At 39.6% G+C, this 21731-nt stretch overlaps 1 protein-coding gene across 8 annotated transcripts; it reads left to right on the forward strand.

The window, feature by feature from the left end:
- Positions 1–1900: 1900 nt before the first annotated feature.
- On the forward strand, positions 1901–17656 carry snx16 (sorting nexin 16). Of its 8 annotated transcripts, none has more exons than XR_001858152.2 (9): positions 1901–2067; positions 3533–4046; positions 6903–6989; positions 8775–8923; positions 10194–10263; positions 10616–10752; positions 11617–11745; positions 11852–12907; positions 13997–14106. XR_001858152.2 is itself a non-coding variant. In XM_017704492.2 (9 exons), the coding sequence occupies exons 2-8, from the start codon at positions 3663–3665 to the stop codon at positions 12884–12886; spliced, it is 975 nt and encodes a 324-aa protein (XP_017559981.1). In that variant the 5' UTR covers positions 1901–2067; positions 3533–3662; the 3' UTR covers positions 12887–12907; positions 13997–17656. The 8 variants fall into 8 exon arrangements, 6 of the variants coding, with proteins under 6 accessions (XP_017559981.1, XP_017559990.1, XP_037393234.1 ...); XR_005130129.1 differs by having other exon boundaries at positions 14000–14106; XM_017704492.2 differs by having other exon boundaries at positions 12868–12907; positions 13997–17656.
- Positions 17657–21731: the final 4075 nt, after the last annotated feature.

Here is a 21731-nt window from a genome sequence, read left to right on the forward strand (position 1 = left end):
GAGGGAGACACCCACAAAATGGGTCAAACTGGAGTACGTAGTGCCAGACGCCGTGTGAGATTAGTTGCTTGGGACATGAGAGACTGCCACTACAATGAATAATGTAGGAGCAGCTGCACACACAAGAGCAGGCTGAGCGCTCACCAAACCACCTCACTACACACCTGAGAATCTCCATTAGGCCTGTGTGGGGCTACTCTGGTCCATTTTCCCCCCGACGTGGGCAGTCTCTAATGGACTCACATCATCAATCAACAGTCCATCCAGCTTCTGACCCACTCTATATCACTTAATTAGGCATAATATGCTCTTTAATGTTGTTAAGAATAGCTAGTGCCATCTTCTTTTCCAGCTCATGAATTATGCTTAGTTTTCCCCATATGGCTGTGAAGAACTATGAATACACTGCCTGTGTGTACGTCCAGTGATTAATCTTGGCAGAGAAGGTGAAGTTGTCACTGAATGTTATGTAAAATATCAGTATATTTAAAATTTTGACCTCTTTTTTTATAATTTGACTATTTTATAAAGGTGCTGCACTGCAAGAGCCTGGCAATTAAAATTTCATTTTATAGTTATAAAAAACCCTGTTGATGACCATTGTAAGTTATTACACTCATATGGCATGGCTCGATTTGCATATTGTTTGAATTAATTGGAATTCCTGTATAAATAAATGGTTGAGATGTAAACAAAGTCTAGTGAACAAAAATAACTAGTGAAACTACACACCTCTTCTGAGTTTTATAATCTGAAAAAATAACTGTTCTGCTTTGCAATGCTCTGCATGTACTTCTCCACCATGAATGTATGGTTAAAAATTGTTTTAGCCAAAAACTTGTGTAAAAACTATCATAAAACAATGACTTTGACATCAGGCACTATTTTGACAAGAATTCATGTAATAACTTTCTGTGAGAGAGTTTTTAGAGACATTAAATTCTTCAGCCCTCTGGTTCCTATCACCACCACTGTGAACAGTTCTGACTCAATATGTTTCTCTAGAATGGAGCTTTTAGCACAGCCACTTTAACTCAGTAATGAGCTGTTAATGAGCTGGTAAAACATTAAAAAGTGCAGGGCAGTGGGCCTCCAAGACCAGCTTTGAGTAACCCTGATTAAAGATGTCTGTCTATATTTTAATTCCATTCATATTTGAGCTTTACACAAGCGCCTTTGATGTAAGTGACTTTGTACGTTTAATGAAATAAAGTAAGTTTAAGAGTAAGTATAAATAAAAATAATGTGCAGCCCTGGTAAGGCGTGTCAACGAGATAATTAAGCCTTGACCACAGCTTCATAAGGCATGATCTCGTTCCCACGCTTTACTAAGTCGTGGCCACACATTATTTTCATTTCTCCACCAGGGCACCATACTAAGTCACTCAGGGCCACGACTTTTAATACAGCGAGCCATGCATTATTTTTTATTTATACAGTATGTCACCAACAGGGCTCTGAAAGTTTGCTTTTTAGATTCATGATCAGGTGCAGCTGATGACTAAATTGTGTTTTAATATCACTACATTAGAAAGTGTTTATTTTAACTCACTGAATTATTTGATTTACTTGTTTATTTATTCATGTATTTACTTTATTTCTTTCTTATTTACTTATGGCTTACTTTTAACCACTGTTTACTCTTATTTGTCTTGTTTCCTGGCTGATGTAGATGCATTTCTAACTTAGAAAACCCCCCTTGAAATGAAATAATGGTGATTTCTTTTTCACACAGAACTCGTCCAGTTGTGTCGGGTTAGGGAGTTAAATATATCCACAGTCTTTTCCAAGCAACGAAACGCGCGAGAAAGGCTGCTGTAATCCTCCTGAAAGTGCAGACGGGCCATCGTCGCTGACGGTATAAGAAGCTTGGCCGCTAGAGGAGCCAGTGCGAGGCGGTGCAGGAGAGGCAGAGATGTTCACCCAAACAGAGATGTGGCTGATGACTGAGCGACCGCTTCTACCACAACGATGAGGCTGCTTTGAACTGAGTTCTCCGAAGTCCCAGAGGAGAAGACTCTTTTCTTTAAAACACCATAACTGGGACATCCTTTGCTTGAGTTGCCGGTGAGTAATAGTTTCTCAAAACTCCTCCAGCTCTCTCGTATGCCGAGTTAGCTCGTTATTGCTCTCTGTCTGTCTCTCCCTCTCCTTATTTCTCCGTAGCTGCCTGCTAGCACAGGCGGGCTAGCCGCTCGCTTAGCCACTGCTAGCGTTGACGTTACTGTCCCAGCCGTCTGTGGTCTGGTTAGCTTGTCATGCTTAGCTGGCACGTTTTAGCGACAAACTTGAAGACAAAAACACATTTAGCCGGTGTGCAGGGAGTGAAATGCGGCTACTTTCTGTAAGTTCGCGCTGTGTTTCCCCTGAAATGTAAAGTTAACGTTAGCGACTTTCTGTGCATTAGCTAACACTGAGCTGGCTAGCTCGTTAGCTAAGTTAGCTGTTTATTTCCCGCTGGCGTGAATTGGGGTTGCAGTTCTGTTACGTGGCCGGGTTGCCTCTTGTTTACTAGTCTAACGTTGCAAATGTGAGTGTGGCTGTGTACAAAATGTCCTAGTAAATGTACTAAAAGCGTTCAAATGCTTTGTAATCTTCAGAGAAGGTCATTGTTCCTTAGACTGAGATTCTTTCCCATTCAAAGGTTTGGAGTCACTTGTCATATTAACAATTGTTATTCAGTAGTAACTTGTACAGTGTCGACTGAGGTGTTATAAACTGAGCAACCAAAATGTAAAGACTTTTTCACAGTTTAAAGCATTTTGAGAACAACTGATATAAATATTTAGTAATACTATAATGTTATATGTAACTGTCTTTTTTTAGGACCGTGTAAAATTGCCATTAATATAAAAAATGTAAACCTTTTATATTAGCATCATATTAGAATAAATACATGTGTGTACGATCAAAATTGGCTTTGTTATTGAAAACGATGATGTTTGAATGACAGTGCAAGTTAATCTTTATGCTGTCAACTGTGAAGGTGCAGATTCTGAGGTGAGTGTGAATACAAGAAGAGTGATTATAGCTGAAAGATTCAGGTAGTTAGTCCTGTTTCCCCTGAAACTGTATGTGTGAGAGACTGTAGCTACTTGTTTATGAATGTTTTGACTCTATGCTTATCACTGGGAAAATTCTGTCACTGCATGGATTTAAATAGCTTTGCTAGAGCTACAGCTGATATATTTAGATGCTTTTGCTTTCTTTCTTTTGTCATGGAAATGAGATCCACTCACTTGACTCTATTTATGTCAGGTATACTTTCAGCTCTGCTTTGCAGCTAAAAATACGGCTCATGTCATGTTAAGGGGGGATCAATTAATTAATGCTGAAGTTGGCAGAGAACTTGGGGCTCTGCTGTGGTACTGTATTGATTGGTACAGCATGATGGGAGAAAATGCTCTGTCTAGGCCAATGTGTCTAGACCTAACAGCTATGTCAGCAGATTTTAGGTTTTAACTGTCTGAGATTAGCCTGACGCTGCCTGATACCAATAAGTAACCTGTCCTTTTGTTTTTGTTTTCTACAGTCCATTGTGGTAGTAAGAACATGCATGGTGACAGACTGTCCATCCTGGCCTCATTCTGAGACACAGCAGGTGACCGCAGAGTTACAGACAAGCTCTACACAGTATAGAAAGTGGGAAGACTTCCAAACGGATGGCCACACCCTTTGTACCAGTGCCTATCCCTATGGAAAGGGCACTGTCAGCGGCTCCTAACCCCAGGCGGCCCCACAGAGCCTCAAGTCTGGGCAGTGCATCCAGCAGTTCAGAATCCTCCTCCACTAAAGGCCCAGGAGATGAGAGCAGCTCAGGAAGGCGAGGGAATAGCACCGGAGCCTCTGGCTCAGACCGAAGCTGCTTCACTCCGCCATGTCAGAGCCACTTTACTCGGGCCAGGATGAATGGCTTGGACTCCACAGTCGAGTACTCTAGCTGCCCACAGCCGGACACACCGCCAGAGACCCCCAGTTGGGAAGAAAGACCCATAACCCCGACTGTGCTGGGTTACGAGGTCATGGAAGAACGAGCCAAGTTCACGGTGAGAGAAAAGCTCCTGGGAGCTTAATCTTTCAGACATGAGCCAAAATAAACAAGTCTCTGAATTTATTCCATTGTTTAATGAAGGCATGCATTTAGATCATGTATTGAAAAGCAGACTAATCATCTGAAAGTGCAGGAGTCACTCCAACTTGTTCTCACCTAATTGTTGGTGTCCTAATTACCCTACTTCCCTTACCACAAGATTGCTTAGTAAGTGTTTTCACTTTCTGATCTTGCTCAAGTATTTGGTTCTGTGGCAGCAGTCATGATAGACTTAAGGGTGCGGAGTTAGGTATAGGTCACACTGTCCAGTCATTTGAGGTCACATTTTCTCTCTTGGCCTGAAAGTGCTGATCTGAATATTTTTAGCATTGTCTCTGGATTCCTTCCTCTCTCTTGTGTTCTGACAAGTTAAACTGTAGTTTAAAGTTAAACCGGGGAGGGGGGGGGGCAATATGAACTCTTTTCACTATTTGGACAATAACAGTATCACAGTAAACTCTAATAATTGTTGTGAATTATAATAACTAAAATTAAAATATTAAGATTTGTGAATGGGGGTGTGGGTGGGGGAGGGGAGGGGGGGGGGGGGGCAGTCCCATGTGCAGACAGGTCACTCTGCTTCCAACATCCCACCCTCCCTCTCCGCTGTTGTTTTTATCCATACATCCTATTCATTTGGCTCACGGGGCCTTGATGAAAATTCCACTGCTAGATTTTTTTTTTTTTTTTTTCTTTATGAGGCTTGTGGAATGTGGCAGAGTTTTCACTGAAACAGGTAACAGAAACTAGTCCTGGATTTGAGGGAAAGCTTAACTACCTTACATTTCTCTGCAGGCACAAAGAACAAAACATAGTAGGTGTGCAGTATGTTTTCATAATGTAAATATATCGTGCCAGTATTCAGTCTAAATCATGTTTCAGACAAGTTTATTTAGGACATGCAAATGCTGACATTTTGAAACCTACAAACTGAAGCTCAGCTGTGGTGCAGAAAAGGTCAGGGTTCTTAAAGGGAAATCATGACAATTTGGGGAGTCTTTCTTTCAAAGCCTTTCAGTTAAAAGTGAATGTGGCAAGCTATGAATGAAAACTGGCTGCTGCCAATTAGCGTCATCTCATTTGCATTAAGCTCCTTTCTTTGATTCATTATTAGTAACGTCTCCATGGAGACACTGAGATCACATCTCCGGAGAGACGCTGAGAGAAACTGTGTAGAGGAACTGTTGACTACAGCTGTGTTCTTTCATTTCAGGACATTACCACACCCACTGTTCTTCTGTTTGTTCTTATGTCACACCTCCTTTGTACACCAGCATGTCGCTGTTGTCGGAACAAAACCTCGTATCTCCAAAATGGTAACTTTACAGGAGAAAGAAAAAACCTACTGTAGTTTTAATGTAAGTTAGTGGAACAAGATGTCTTTCCAAATCATTTTGGGTTGTTTCTTTTGGTCCATTTATCATGAAATTTACACAAAATGTAAAGAGAACAGGTCCTTTGAAATTGTCAAAAACTGAAAAATATGACAAAAATAGAGATACGAGGTATGATTCTTAACAGTACACCATGCTACCTGTTCCTGAAGCTTGCGAATGGGGATGTTTGGTGTTATGCTGCGTCTTGGATTAAATTGATCACATTGATGCCAAAAATACACTAGTTTGCCTCGATATCAGGGACATGTTTCTATGTGTGATACTCATTGACCATTTTATCAGAAACATCTTTCATAAAGGTGCACTTTGTATGCTGACTGTAGATTATGGTATTGTTATGGTGTTGGGCCTGGAACTTGGTTTGGCTAGTGCCCGTAGTAGCATGGACTGTGCTGTTATCTGCGCTGTAGTCAGGATGTTTGCATGTATGTATTGCAGTGTGCCCTTCTCATTGGGCTTAGAATTCTGTGAGTGACCTGGAGAACACATTTGTTTGAGCGCTGGATTAGTATGTTTACATCGGTTTTCTCATCCCACCCTCCTTCTGTCCAACCAGGTGGGAGCCTTCTTCCCCAGGCCTCACACTTTAAATAGCCTCTGGAATCACAGACTCGTGCAGCACTAAATGATTGGTTCTCGGCTTTGTGGTGCAGATTGATTTAATGATTGTGTGGTCAGATGGGCCTGAGGAAAATATTCCTGTCTGAGCTTATGAATTGTTCCAGATGCTGCATATTTGGCTCTGTTCTGGTGATGTATCTTGAAGGTGGGAAGAGGTTTTTGAAAAACTATAAGGGCTTCAAGGTTTATATATCATAGTAGAGTGTTTAAAATGTTTGTGGATTTCAAAAAGTCTTTAATGTTAAACTGTCTTAATAGCCAGTTAATGCAGAAGGAAGCCAGATAGCTAACATTACTATATCCTACACTGGCAGTCAGAATTTCTTTATTGCTGTGGCAGGGGACTCCCGATGGATATATATGATGGATTTGTGTGATGCATGATGTAAACTGTGGTGGGAGAATATTACTGGCCAAAAACAAAGTTTTAATGTTCTCTTTTCATAGTACTTCAGGTTTATATGGCTTGTTATTCATACTAGTGCAAAAGTATGGGTGATACTGATGGGTGGATTTGTGCATTCTATATTTTATCAAAATAAAGAAAACTAGACATCAAATTATCAAGCACCAATGACAAAACAATAAGAGTAAAGCTGCTGTCAAAGCTTGTTTACTGATGTTGCTTATTACAAAAGAAATGGTGCTGAGAAGTGCAATATAAGAAGAGACAAACGAAAGCAAAACAAACGAATTGCAATGCTTATCTATAGAAGTGCCAATAAACATTTACTTGGATGATATTCTTAACACGTGTTGTAAAACGTAGTTGCTGTTCCCTCTTTCGGCAACAGGTGTACAAGATTCTGGTGAGGAAGTCTCAGGAGGAAAGCTGGGTGGTGTTTCGGCGCTACACAGACTTTTCCAGACTCAACGACAAGGTCAGTATCAGTCCCTCATCAAGAGGGTTTTGTCATAGTGATATTACCTGTACTGTCTAGGTCATTATTTTACAACTCCTGCAAATTTGTCATGTTGTCTTACACTTTCTTTGTTTTGCCTTTGACCTGAAGCCAAGAAGGTTTTTGTGGGTTCTGCAGGGTTGCATATCCAGAGGGAATAATTGCTTAACTCTCAACAGGAAACAAGGCCACACAGTGCCTGCAGTTTCTGCTTTTTTTCAGTGTAAAATAATATCTTTGGTTTTTATGTGTGTTTTTTGTATTCTGCATATGCTTCATTTGCTGTGAGCTCATCTTTGCTCCAGTTTGTGTGTTTTAACATGTGTGTTTGTCTTCTGTGTGTGCATTTTAAATTCACTTAATGTTTGCGGGCCGAGGCAAGGAATAACCTTTTACCAACCATTTGACTGCTGCATGGCCCTTACCCCACGGGAGCTAATTACTCCAGTGAACCAGCTACTAGTGCTGAGCCAAGTGCAGTAAACCAGCTACCAGCTGTGCTTGTGCCAAGCATGCTGGCCTCAGCCCATAGGATGAAGGCATTTACACAGACCCTAAACTGACATCAAAACATTTTCTCCACAATTCCAGCATAATTTGTGTCTAATAAAGTGAAGTTATCTGTTGGAAATTCTCATTCTTATTCTCGGTACAGTCATTCTCACACAAAAGGGAAGAACTTTGTTTCATTACTGTATTACATTGATTTAATATTCAACTATAAATCCAAAAGAAAATGAACTGAACTTTTGCAACCCCAACAGGGACTGAGACAGCTTAGTTCGATGTGCAGACTGAGCTTTTTTGTACAGCCTTGGCAGTGCGGTGCATCCTTTAGTTTTGGGAGCTGACCTGATGTCTGAGTGGAGTGTGGAAGTGATTAGGCCAAAACCCGTTTCCATGCACACAAAGCCTTACTGTTCCTCTGTAAACCCAGAGCCAGAGCCAGCCAGCTGACCCAGCCTCTGTCTGTACACACCACCGGCGCACTGTTAAAACCTGCTGCTCACTTACATCCCCAACTCTCTAGGGTAATTTCAGAGGGCAGCACTTTTGTTCAGGTTGGAAAAGGGTGGGAAAATGTGGGCATTAGGTACCATTTGTGCTGAGGGCTTAGGGATGTTGTGCTTCTCTTCTACAGTATGTATTGCGTTAAAATGAGCCCTGTGTGAATGGGGTCAGCATTGCTGTAATTGCATCTCAGAACAACCAGTCTAGCTTGTTTTTCCATCAGCTTGTTTTGCAATGTGCTGTCCTTATCCCACACTTGGGTTGGGCAATATATTACACACAGTATTTTGAAATTGATACTATCAGGCATTTTAAGCACTTGCCCTAATGAATGCATTCGCTTCATATTCTCTTTAGTTCCACTAACCATTAGACAGGTGCAAGCCTTATCAAGGTACACCTGCCACCTGGCAAGTGAAGTGATTATCCTAATTATTGCATAAGCCATCTTGCTCACCAGTAAACAGTAGCAAAGAAAAATTGTACTCTTGAGTTGTCACACTTGTTTTTCATCCTTTTTCTCTTATGTATAGATTACATTGTGGAAAAATATTACTGCTATGATGATCTGAATGGATTGTAACATCATATTTATAGCCTATCACATGCATTCGACCGGTTCTTTGCTGAGAATTTTGCATTCATTGGTTGGTATTTTTGATGTCATAGATGTACATAAAGTTGATAAGAGAGTTAATTTGCAATATGTCCAACAAAGTAATGTGGGTCTGTGTGTGTGTTTGTGTGTCCCAGTTGAAGGAGATGTTTCCTGGGTTCCGGCTCTCTCTGCCACCTAAGCGCTGGTTTAAAGATAACTATAATGCAGACTTCTTGGAGGACAGACAGTTAGGCCTGCAGGCCTTCCTACAAAACCTGGTGGCTCACAAAGACATCGCCAACTGGTGAGCAGATGGCCCTCCCTCCCTTGAGCTCTTAGCTGACCCTAGTCTGCTCTGCCAGCCTGCCAAAATGTGCTCCCCATTCTGGAAAAACAAACTTGAGTTATTTGGTACACTTTTAAGTCACAACATGTTTATTTAGCAGTAGTTCTGGGCAATAAAGTGTCCATATATCAGTGTTGCACAGCAGATTTTGAGGTATTGATAGATATAAACGTTTAAATGCAGTGTGTGTACTTTACTGACTGTTACACGTAATTTTGACGTCACAGTTTGCAATGCTCTGTAAGCTTTGGCTTAATTTTAAAAGAGGAAAACAAGCACAGAGCAGTCCAATCGAAAAAGCTGTCAGATTTAGAAGGCATTCTTTTAGCATAGACACCTTTTGGAAATGTAGGTTTATTAACTTTTAATACGAACTTAAATATCAACCGATTCCATATATTTGGAAAATATTGTGATATTGAATCTCATCATCACCCAACACTGCTCAACAGTGTTAAAATATACAGAGCTTTGTTTGTAGCTAGATAAGTAGGTCACATGCATACATGCATGCACTGCCCCCTCATTGTCCTGAGGTTAGAGTTCTGTCCTGAATGCATTGTTCAAACCGTCTGGCATGCAGTAAATATGCTCCAGTCTCTCCCTCTGGCGGCTTTCCTCACCCATACATATAACCCATCAGAGAGAGTTAAATCTACTTGAAAAAGTTATACAAAGTTGGCTGCTGTCCAGGCCTTTGCAGTTTAACATCCTAAGCTATATTAGCAGGAAGTATGTCTCATTAGAGGAAAACTGATATCCTGTTTCATATGCAAATAAGTCCCATTGTTTAATAGATATCTCCGTGCTCACTTCCCTGCAGAGTTACTGTGTGTTATCATAGCCCTTTGCTGAAACTCTGGGCCTGGGTTTGTCATCACAGATCTGAGCTATTTTCAGCTAGAACTGTGAGATATGTTGTCTGTCTCATTTTATGAGAAACAGAACAAAACGGCCCAATTAAACAAGCACAGGAATAAATTTCAGGATTGTATGCCATTCTTTTAACATGGCTGAAGAATGTGTTAACTTTATTTATGTGTGATTTATACTCGGGTATATATGCATGATTAATTACCATGAGGGTGAAATTGATCAAATCTGCCCCAGCACTAGTTGACCTGACTATGTTTGTTCTATGTACCACATTATTTGTAAGTCGCTTTGGATAAAAGCGTCTGCTAAATGTAATGTAGTTGAGTTTGTTTGTGTATGTGCACTTTTGCAGTGTTGCTGTACGAGAGTTCCTTTGTCTGGATGACCCGCCAGGTCCTTTTGACAGTCTGGAGGAGAGCCGGGTAAGACCTGAAACCACCCAGTGTAGGCTGAGCAGTATCAGACATAGGCTCACACAGCATCACACTGAACTTTTTTGAGCTTTTTACTAACTGTTTTCAGCATGCCTGTTTTTTATGCCAAGGTACTGCAACAGGCAGAGCCAGAGAGCTGAGCATTAGACAGCTCTCTCATTAGCGTGGCTGGCTTTCAGCAGCCTGTCCGCATCCCTCCAGCTTCTAGACACGCTGTGCTGACCAACAGAGGCAGTACTAAACAATCTAATAATCGTTCTCTCGTTTTTTTTGTCTTTCTCTTTATCCATCTTTTTTCTCTCTTTCTGTCTTACTTTATATTTCTCTCTCTCTCTTCCAGGCATTCTGTGAGACTCTGGAGGAGAGTAACTATCGGCTACAGAAGGAGCTGCTGGAAAAACAGAGGGAGATCAACACCTTAAAGAAGCTGCTGGAGGAGAAAGAGCTCTACATACACTTGCTTGAAAAAAGGATCAAGTAAGGACATTAGCAGTAATATTTTTCCTTGGACCGTGCTACATAACACTGACATAACTATTCCATAAATATGTCATATACTGTCATGAGTTGTCCCAACATGTTCCAGGATGATGTTACAATTGGCAGTTGTCATGACTGACGACTTGATGTTTGTCGTGGCCGCTGATCCCACATACTCTAGTTAGCCGTCATGACAGACTTCTACAGATACACTTTGACATGACATTGTTATATTATTTTACATAATGAGGCTGTTTACACCTTGCATCAATATGCGTTTTCAGTGATCGGCTGATGTTCATTTGGCTGCTTGAAAAATTTGATCGGATTATAACTGGATCACTCAAACCACTTTCAGGGGTGGTTAAAGGTGGATCATGACCACATTTAACCTAAGTGTAAACCGAATGTTGTGGTGCCTTTTATGAGAGAAATTGACCTTGGATCTCATTTGGTCACACAGGGCATGTTTAGAAAAAGTACCAGGCCAAATTAAATTTCGGCATGTTCCACGCATGAACCACATGTAAATGGCATGTTTATGGCATAGTTATGTCAATGTTATGTAGCAGGGTTCAAGGGAAGTGTTTCCTCATTAGTTTTATAAGCAATTTTTGCTGTGCCAATGCACCCCCACTATAGGTGTATTATAATAATAAATAAATAAACTTGCCTTGCCTTGAGCACTGCTGCTACACAAAAAGCTATTACTGTTTATTTTATTTATATATATATATGTGTGTGTGTGTGTGTGTGTGTGTGTGTGTGTGTGTGTGTGTGTGTGTGTGCGCACCTGTACCTGTCTGTGTGGTTGCCTGTGTATGCTTGTGTGTGAATCCTGGTCTGCACTTGTGCTTTCAGTGGTGAGTCTCTGACTCCAGAGAGCCCTTGTGGTCTGTCTGCTCAAGGCAGTGAGAGCAGTGTGGATGCAGATGGAGAGGTAGAGTCTTCTACTGCCGAGGCAGATCAGGACATGCCAGAGGAAAACGGGTACGGCTCACTTCCAATCCTTAACACACACATAGATACACGCTCAAACATTAAATCCATTCTTGGAACTACAGATTTTTTTCACTTATGTATTCTGTTTCTCCAGCTCTCAACAGTCTTCCAATTGTGGGTTTTTTGGATGCTAAACATTTTCAGCAGGAGCTGGCAGTGTGCCTGTTTGCCAAGCAGCTTTTAAGACACTTGCAGCTTTGTTCCCACTGTGGCCTACACACACTGCTGATCCCCATTGATCATTTGGCTCAATTAAGCTGTGTTCAGAGTTTGACTGTCCCTAAAACCTGCTCCCTCCCCTCAACCTTCAAGCCATGTTTTTGTATGGCTGGAGCTCTTTGGAGCAATACAAATTACTTTAAAAGCTTTACAGAATACACCCCCCCCCCTCCAAACACACATATAAACACACCCACATGCACCCCCACACACTCCAATCCCCTAACTCAATTAAGCTAATGCTTGTGGGTTTATGCGTTTGGAGTGGTATCACACTCATGGTAATAAGTAAAGCAGGTTATGTGCTGCATGACAAAACTATGAAAATGGAGCTTGGCACCATCATGTTCAGTGTTCGTGTATCATATTTGGGTGAAAAAGGCAGGGGGCTATAATGAAGCAGTATATGGCTGTTGAGAATGAACCACAGGGCATATTTAATTAGAAATATTTACTTTGGCCAGTCTCCATTTTTATGTAGCTTTATAAATTGCTAGATTGTTCTGTGGCCAATTCAATGCCATGTGGAAACATTTTTGTGGGCGGACTGGAGAGTGATGCAGTTGATATTGAGTTAGCCTCCATTTCCAAGCAGCTATGCTCTCCCTGCTATCCCTGCCATTTTAGTGGTGGGGGCATGTGGTCTGCATTTCATGTCGGTTTCTTTTTTCTCTGCAAATCAAATAGCTACAGATATAGGATGAGGAATGACATTCTGCTTATAGACACATTCTCCCTCTAGATTAGAACATGGCCAATCAGGTTTACACCATTTATTTCTCGTTGTTCCACACATTATTGTCATGACTCATTTCAGCTGATATTGAGAAGAAATATCCCAGATTGTGATCTGTGACCCTCTTAAAACCTTCTATTTTTACCTTCCTTCAGCCAGACAGAGCCTCTATGACCTATAACGCAGGGTTTTGAGGTACTGACTGCATTCTACCTGTTGTTTTTAACCTTTTGTCTTGACACTCTTGTATCTGTATTGCCTTGCCTAGTCGAGAAGTTGTGTGTATAAAAGTCTTCCCATGATACATTCCCACAGTCCTGTCATTGTTGCAGTTGCCCATTTCAAGGCTCAAGCCAAGTAATAATGGTCAAGATTGGCTACTTTTGCTCTGTTCTTGCATTCTCTCCTACTTTCTGTACCTTCACTCTTAAAAATAAAGGTGCCAGTTCTTTAGAGTGATGTTATAAAAGAACAATTTTTGCTTCCCTGTATGTATGTATATGTAAATAGGATGTATGCACAATCTTTTCAAATTTTAGAATAGGGATGGATGATATGGCAAAAATATAACATCACAATAATTCAAGACATATTTTCACAATATGCATCATATGTAGTTTTTATGAGGATTAATCAGTGATGGCACATTTAAAAAAAAAAACTTAACATACTGTGCTATTATTATTATTATTATTATTATTATTATTATTATTATTATTATTATTATTATTATTTATTTTTTTATTATTATTATTATTTTATTCAGTGTTTCACATACAGCACTGCACTATAAATCTAATTAACCATGCTGGACATGCTGTTTATAATGGAACATAAATACTAAAATTCACAAAACACCCAGAAAGGCATATTGTGACATGTGATGTCATTTGTCACAGAAACAAAATATATTGGTATATTCCCCACCCGTAGTTTAAAGAACCCCCACGTAATGTAAAGGTTCTATAGCAATTGTGTGGTTTTCTTCACATTGTACGTCCAAGCCAGGAACTATTTTGGAACCTTAATTTTTAAGAAGGTCTTGTTTGCTCTGTTTTTCTTGTCAATTAGGTTTCCTTCAGTGTGTAGTTTTAATATTAAAGTTATCCAGTCTCTGTATCTGTTTTCTTCATGACTCAGAATGTAAGCAGAAACATTCCTAACGCAAGGTTTATGTCAGTCCTCGACTGTCTTGTCTTGTGTCCTAGAGTCCACTGCAGTTATTGTGCTGTCTGAGTGAATGCTGTTTCTGCATGCTAAATCATTCTGTCTCTGTTCTTTCAGCAGTTCTGAGAAGCAAGCATCACGGAGCTCATCGTCGTGCTGGTGCGGGCCGGCCATTAGCCGCTCTCCTCCAGTCATCCAGGTCACTCAGCTGGAAAAGTGAACTAGAACCAGTACTGCACTTCCTTTTGTCGGTCTTGTCTTTGTTCTCTCTCTCATATGCTCTTGCACTCTATTCTCTATGCTGCGGCGAGATGCCAGTCTCTCCTAACTTCGTAGTTGATGGACTGACTGACAGACAGACAGGGGTTGTCTGTCTGTGGTCAGCATCAGAAACCATGTCTAAAGATCAGACAGGCATGCATAAGATTCGTGAAAGGAAGCAGACCTGTCTGGGAGAGGGACTGAGAACTGGAATATCCTTTGAAACAACAGAGCTTCATCTGAATGCACTGTGGATAATCTGAATGTGCTCCATTCATTTGCTGACAAATATAATTACTTCAAACTCTTCTAGTCATGGACTGACTGGAGGAGAAAGGCTTCAAAGCTGCATTTACTGAGTACTGCAATATCTACCCTATGGTGGACATCCAGCCAAAGAGGGCTTCTCAACCAAAATGTACGGACGGGGACAAACTTTATTTAAACTCCTTAAACCAGAGGCATCTCATATAATGTCAACTTTGACAATCCAGAAACAGACTGCATTTACTCTTGCTCTCTTCAATGCTTCAATGTCTAAAAACAATAACGGAGCAGTGCCCCCTTGTGGCTAATACAGCTACTGCAGTCATCAACTCAGGAAGGACAATAACAAAGACTGAGATTTCCCCAGTGCTGCTGTCATATTATCAGGGCTGTGATCACAAGACCCAGTGTATAAAACTATAACTCCAGTTGGACGATCTCTGGTTTAAAGCCTCTGTCTGAATTTTGCCTTTTGTGTCGTGTTGCTTCGCAACGCACTGCCATTGCTTCATTGATAATAGGAGGACAAGGAATACGTGTATGGGTGTAAAAATGTTTTCTGATTTTTATCAGCCTGAACTGTTTTTTGTTTTTTTGTTTTTTTTTTCCATTTTGTTTTTTTTTTTTTTTTTCATCTTGTTTACTCACTGTGATTGAATTTAAGACACATTTCAAATATCACGTGTGCTTTTTGTTGTCGTTGTTGCTTTTGATGTCACGCAGTGCTTGTGCAGTAATCATTGTGAAGGTGTAAACACTAAGTGAACTTTTAACATGGGCTTTCTGTGGAGCTGATTTTGTATTAACACCTTTCCTGTCATCAGAGATGCAGTGTAAGGTGCAATCTACAGGATCATATATTGATCTACACTAGTAATACTTTAGTCAGTCTCTGCACTTCAACTCCCTTTACTCACATTTCATATGGGTCTGTCCTGTTTGACACACTTGTACGTTTGCTCACATTTGCAATACTAGACTTCAGTTTAAGACCTAGTTTCCCAAAGGCTGTTGCACTGTGTAGATCATTTTAGCTGATGATCAAAGTGATTGCTGGTCATCGTAGAATAATCTTTGTGCTTTAATGCCCTTGGGGACAAGCACTTCTTTGACTGTAATTCAAAATTGAAGTTGATAGAAGCAGATGTTTTAATGTAAGCCATGCTTGTTGTGGCTCTTATAAGAATTATGTCCTGCACTGTGACTACATTTTGGACACAGCTGATGGAAAAACACCTTAAAAACTTTCAGACATTAACCTGTCCATGTTCTGTGTTCTTTTATAGCAACTGTTTGGAACGATTAAGACCAGCTTTACAGAATGTTGGGGGGGGGCATTCAGCCTAATGAGACACTATATTAACAACATAATTTTTATAGTTGCTGCTAGAGTTTCAAATGTGCTGTTACCAAGCTGGACTGTGTCATTGTAGCCTGGTTGGAACTGACCATGTCGAATTTGTAGGGATGCACCAATGTTGGAATTGTGGGCTGAAGCTAATATCTGATATTTTGGTTCTACATACATCTGATATATAAACACTTATAAAATCTAGATATTCCTGGATTAGCTTTATGGAGAAATGTCATATTTTTTCCCAGGGTTACAAATGCAGTTAAATAAAAAAAAAAAATGCAGACCCCATAGCTCAGTCACCTAAATGATTTACTCTTCCAGAGTGCAATAAATGTCATCAGATATTGGTCATATTTTAACTTCTGTCTAATGCTGAGGTGTAGATGTGTGTGTGCATAACATTTTTAAAGTAGTTATCTGCTGATACTTATATAATTCCAGTATTATAATGCATTCCTACAAATCTGACACCATGTTAACTTTATCACATTTCTTATGCTACTCTAAAAAGTCCTAATAGTGTGGCATAGACCTTACATTGACCTACAAAGTAAACAGCATTTGAAATTCAAGTATTTTTAAGGAGAAAAAAAACTGATTTATGTCATACAGTCACTCATTAGTTTGAACAGTATTTTTGTTCTGGAAAGATATAAAACGTATGCAGTTGCTATGCAAGAACATGTTTATGGGTAATGCATGACTAGATTAACTTAATTTAAGCCAATATCAGCCAACTTGAACCAGTCACGTCACATACGCAATGCTAATTTTACTGGCTGATTGTGATGCCATAATGAGGTGTGTGTGATGTCACAATAGTAATTAATACAGAAGTAGAGACATTAAAGCCATACTTCAGAAGAAAAAACACTAGTGGGGTACATGTTGTCAGGGTCACTAAAATCTAGCACTTGTGTTTAGTGTGTATGAATATTTAGAGCATCTCTATCAAAGCTAAACTTGATGCAGCCCAAGCAGGAAACTGCTGAGTCACGGTCTGTAAATGGCTGCAGCAGGTCACATGTTGCACTTTAAGGTCCCGAGGGATTGTGGGATTGTAGTGTACAATGCTTCTAGGCTAGCAGGTGAAGCTTCCTTTATGTTTGAATGCTACTTTTAGCTTCAAATGAAGCACAGTGCCTTTTCCCTGCTGTTCATATATGTGCGTGTGTATGTGTGTAACAAGTGACGTGTGCAGGTCCTTCCCAAATCAACCTCAGCAACCCTGCTAACATAGTGCCTTGCATCTCCTTACCTTATTGTAATTTTATCTGTCTCTCACAAATTGAGTTGCTGTCCTTTTTTCTCTCTTCAGTAGGGTTGATGCCGCAGAACGGCTGCTTATGTGCTAGCAAATTGTTTTACATGATTTTGTGGATGGTCTTCATCTACGTCGAAACTGTATTTACTCGGCCCGCTGCTGGCAAACAGCATTCTTTATATGTCCTTATTATTAGTTATAATGTCCTCTATAGGATTTCATTCTTTCACTAGTTAACTAAACTGCACATAACACTTGATGTTAATATATGACAGTGAATGAAGGTTTGTGTAATGATGAGTAGGTTAAGCGAATAGGAATTCTCAATTCCTGTTTTCCTATAGTTTAGCTTTTAAAAAGTCTGATGATAAATCTTATGCAATTTCTCAGTAGATGCAAAGGTGTCAACATCTGTCAGTTTGAATGTTCTTTTTGTTTTGTCAAATAGCCATAGATCTGTATTTTTTTTTTTTTTTTTATATAAACCAATAACTCATTGAAAAGTAGGAATATAGGATGGAACTGGGCGTGTGATATCTTTTTCAGATCATCGAAACATGTTTTTTTGGTCACATAAGTTATCTTTTGAGGGATAATAAACCTTTTCAGTGGAGGTATTTTCACTTCATTCTGATGTGATGGATAATTTATTTGTCTCTTAATCAGTGCACTGGTGTGTGTTTATTACAAACTGTCCTTTGCAAAATATCTTTGGGCATTAGGGGGCAGTAGTTACTCTCATTTAAACCATTGCAGGAGGAACTCTTATAGTAGCGTGTTTACTTATTTGTTAGCACATTATTGTTATACATGTATGATTTGAGAGATGCAACACCTGTAAATTGTGGTCTTTAGGGAAAGGCATGAATGATGCATCACTCCAGGGCTGAATAATTCATCCTTTTCTATTAAAATTGTAATTTTAAAAAGTGCAGTTTTCTAAATGGAAGAGCTGCAAATTTCAGTCTATTCCATGTTATGTACATTGTGTTAAGTTTTAATGATGAGGCAGAGCTCATGAACTGGTAGTCTGACACACAATTCAGCAGTTCATTCTTGAGGGGAAAAGGGTCTTTCATTTTTTGAAAGTATATTAAACCGATCCATATCGTGTAAACACAATGCAAATCAGAAAAATTGAGTTTTTTTTACCCAAAATTGTTCATCCCTGATACACTCATTGGCCACCATACCTTGTATCTACACGCATTGTCCGATTTTATTACAATTACCATATCGGTACATTCTGAAATTCTACTACTGAATATGACAGCCACCCTGTTTCTCTGCATGTTAGTTCAAATTTACTCATTGTTCAACAATGGTCCAGACCACCATAGGACCACCACTGAACAGGTATTATTTGGGTGGTTGATCACGATCCAAAAAAAAAAAAAAAAGGATCACAATTAATTCTCAGCATTGCGGTGACGTTGACATGGTAGTGACGTGTTAACTTGGAGCTACACAGAGTGGTGCTGGAGTTTAAACAGCTCAGTGTTGGGCTGAGAATACCTCCAACCACAAATATTGGTCTCACTTTAATTGGATAGTCCATTATAGTCCTTTGTAGATTGTCTACAGATGTCCAATTTGTTAACAAACTATCTGTTGAAACTCCGCTTATTCTGGTGGGGTTAGGGTTAGGACCAGGTTGAATATACCCTGAAAATAAGTGTAAGTATCTACAAAGCATCTAAAGTGGACTATCCAACAAAGGTTTTACACAAATATCTAAGATTGACAATGATCTTTGATACAGGGTAAGTGTACCTTATGAAGTGGCCAGTGACGATCATGTAAGATGGGTGACAAACTCCACTCCTGAATGGCTGGGGTCCAGCGCAGTTTGAATCAACTCAGCATAATTTCCAGGTTAGTGGGTGTGTTGAGCAGGAAAGAACTGAAACCATGCCAGGCTTTAAGCCTCCAGGACGACAGTTCTCCACCCACATATTTATAAGATATGAATGTCAGGTCTGTCGAGTTGAGTCTATGCAAGTATCAGCAATTAGGTTAAGTTAGAAACTGACAGTTGAGGGGTCCTGTCTAGAAATTGGATGAGGGTTTCATTACCTAAATGGTGGTTGAAAGGGTGGTAACATTTGTCTCCATCCATCATGTTATTGTTGTATGTTGCTGGTCAGGAGTTGATCCATGACTTATGAGTGACCTCTACATGCCAGGAGCAATAACAAAACTAGTGCAATCCGGGCCTACACCAAGAAGCAGTTTATTATCATTCAGGGGGCTTTGAAAATGCTACAGGTGAGCTTACATGTTATCACAGCATGCAATGTAGTCAAAGAGCAGAGCACCACAGCATAAAACAGCACAGTTTTAGCCTGATTTACAGCTCCTTGGCATTGTGCAGGACCATGGTATCTGGAAGCTGTTAGCAGGAGCAGAGGGATATAAGGCATTTTGGAACTGCAGACCTTTGCTTACACTTAAACTTGCTTTAACGCCTTGCAGTACACAAGGCCATCAGTTAAAGCACAGCGAGATTACACAAGAGATTTGTAAGATGTATGAATTATTGTTTCAAATTAACATAAAACACTGAACCTACACAACCATAAAAGGGATCATATTTGATGGTAAGGATTTATAGTAAACTGTCACATATGGAACTCTCCAGATATATATCAAATTCAGAAGTCAGATGATCATCCACTGGAGCATTTCCTATTTGACTGTTGCTTCAGTGATTGTGAGAATGAGAGATTTCACTCTTACTCCAGTGTTATTGCTATATCAATAACCTGAGGCCTGTTCTCATTCTCCGTGTAAACAATAAGTAAAGGCTCAGGCTCCAACAACTGAGATGAAAGCCGTTTCAAAGCAAATGTTCTGTAAGTGCGTGAAGTGATAAAACGGATCAGATTCTCATCCAGTGCTGAGGGCATTCTGGTTTACATCAGGCCTGCTTGTTTATGAGATAGCGAGCCACACTATGTGACAGAGGAAAAGCTGTAGGCCTTGGCTTTTTGAAGTTGTTATGGCAGGTTCACATGTCTTTATGATTTCTTCTGCTTTGTGAACGTGCCTGAAGTGATAACTGCTGCCTTAGGATTAACATTTCACCAGTTTGTCCATTCATGGCAATCCTTTGCAAGAATTTCCAGATCAATTTGGAGTAAAGCATTGTTTAAATCTGCTGAAAATTTGTGACTATTTTGAATTATCATGCATTATTAGTAAACGGTTCACTGGGAAGAGAAGATCAGCTTTCAGACTAACTAATCAGCTTTTATTACATTCATTCAAATATTTTTGATAACTGATAACAGATTGCTCAGACTGCAGAGAATCAGTAAAAACAGAATTTATTGCATCCAAACGCTGTGCACCACACTGTTCTCTGAAAGCATTTGTGCTGGTGCATGTTTTGGGGATAAGGACACTTTGAATTGAAGTTTTGATTTTGATTTTGATTTTTTTTTTGCTGGTATATAAAACGTTGTTGCAGAGTTTGCAGCATTTTCTCTGTACTCTTTATTTTAACCTGGCCTTTCTGTTATTGAAATCAACAAAAGCTTTGTTTGTTCTTGAGCAGTGGGTTACGGCTGCATGCTGGAAGATGTTTTTGATTACAGTCACTTTTGCTTTTTTGTTTGTTTGTTTGTTGGTTTGTTTGTTTTAGTGTTTTCTTTTTTTCTTTTCAGCCAAAGCTGCTGCTGATGGTTGTGCACCACTGTCTTTTTCATTTACAAAAGTTGCTTTAGGATATTTCATCTAATTAAATTCTTCTCTTTCAGTAAGCACACATTGTTTTTTTATTGTTATATAGATCTTCATACTGGTTTATGGCCACTGCCCCAAAAGACAGAAGTTATGGTGAGCAAGGTGTAAAACATTTCTAATATCTTTTCAACTTTTTTATTCATCCCAATAGTAAAGCGAAACTGAGATGTGAATGCATATAACAGAGCATCCGATTATTCCAAAACAAGGTGATTTATGAACTAACTGAAGTGTGGGAAGAAAGACCACCCTTCTCCTTCTCCCTGTGCATTTCTGTATATTCCCTCCTCTGCCACGTCCTCATTCCTCACAACACAACCATGTACTGAGGATGGTTTTCACTCTCAGTAATGACAAATGAATAGCTCTTTTGTTTGCATTTCTTATTTCCCCTATGATTTCACTATGATTTCATCTCTGTACTTTCTAAAGACACTGTACTCAAATAACACATCATCATCTCATCATCAACTTCTCTCTATTATTGTGACCTGAAACCCTGTTTCAATTAATTCACTGCAGTCAAACGTCAGGAACATAGGCATGCCAGGAGCATACAGCTTAAACAGGAAATTCTTTGGTTTAAATCAATATTTTTCATCATATATTTATATTCCTGCACACAGGAAATCTAGTCCATATACATTCGACATCTTTCATCTCCTGTTAGTGGAATGAGCCAGCTCTGCTTTTCTAATGTTCAAGACTGTCAAGGATGTTTAAAAGTGAAGTGAACTAAGCTACCTGTGACAATATGATAGCTGGCTAGTTTAGGAGGTCTAGCAGGTTTATTTACATATTAAAACTAGAGAAAAACTACATATGAAGGTATACTTCAGTGTCTGTGTGACACCTATGTATAGCATTGGCAGGTGTTTGGTTTTGGACTGGGGGATAGTCTTGTTTTGAGCTCTGTTAAAATGTATTGAAAAAGATAAAGAAAGATTTATTAGTAA

Source organism: Pygocentrus nattereri, chromosome 3, assembly GCF_015220715.1.
Source record: "Pygocentrus nattereri isolate fPygNat1 chromosome 3, fPygNat1.pri, whole genome shotgun sequence".
In the NCBI taxonomy this organism is placed as follows: Eukaryota; Metazoa; Chordata; class Actinopteri; order Characiformes; family Serrasalmidae; genus Pygocentrus; species Pygocentrus nattereri.

Coding starts and splice junctions, on each gene's coding strand:
- snx16 (XM_017704461.2), top strand. CDS start 3,663: ATGGCCACACCCTTTGTACCAGTGCCTATCCCTATGGAAAGGGCACTG. Junction 4,047..6,902: donor AAGAACGAGCCAAGTTCACG/GTGAGAGAAAAG, acceptor TTTCGGCAACAG/GTGTACAAGATTCTGGTGAG. Junction 10,753..11,616: donor TTGCTTGAAAAAAGGATCAA/GTAAGGACATTA, acceptor TTGTGCTTTCAG/TGGTGAGTCTCTGACTCCAG.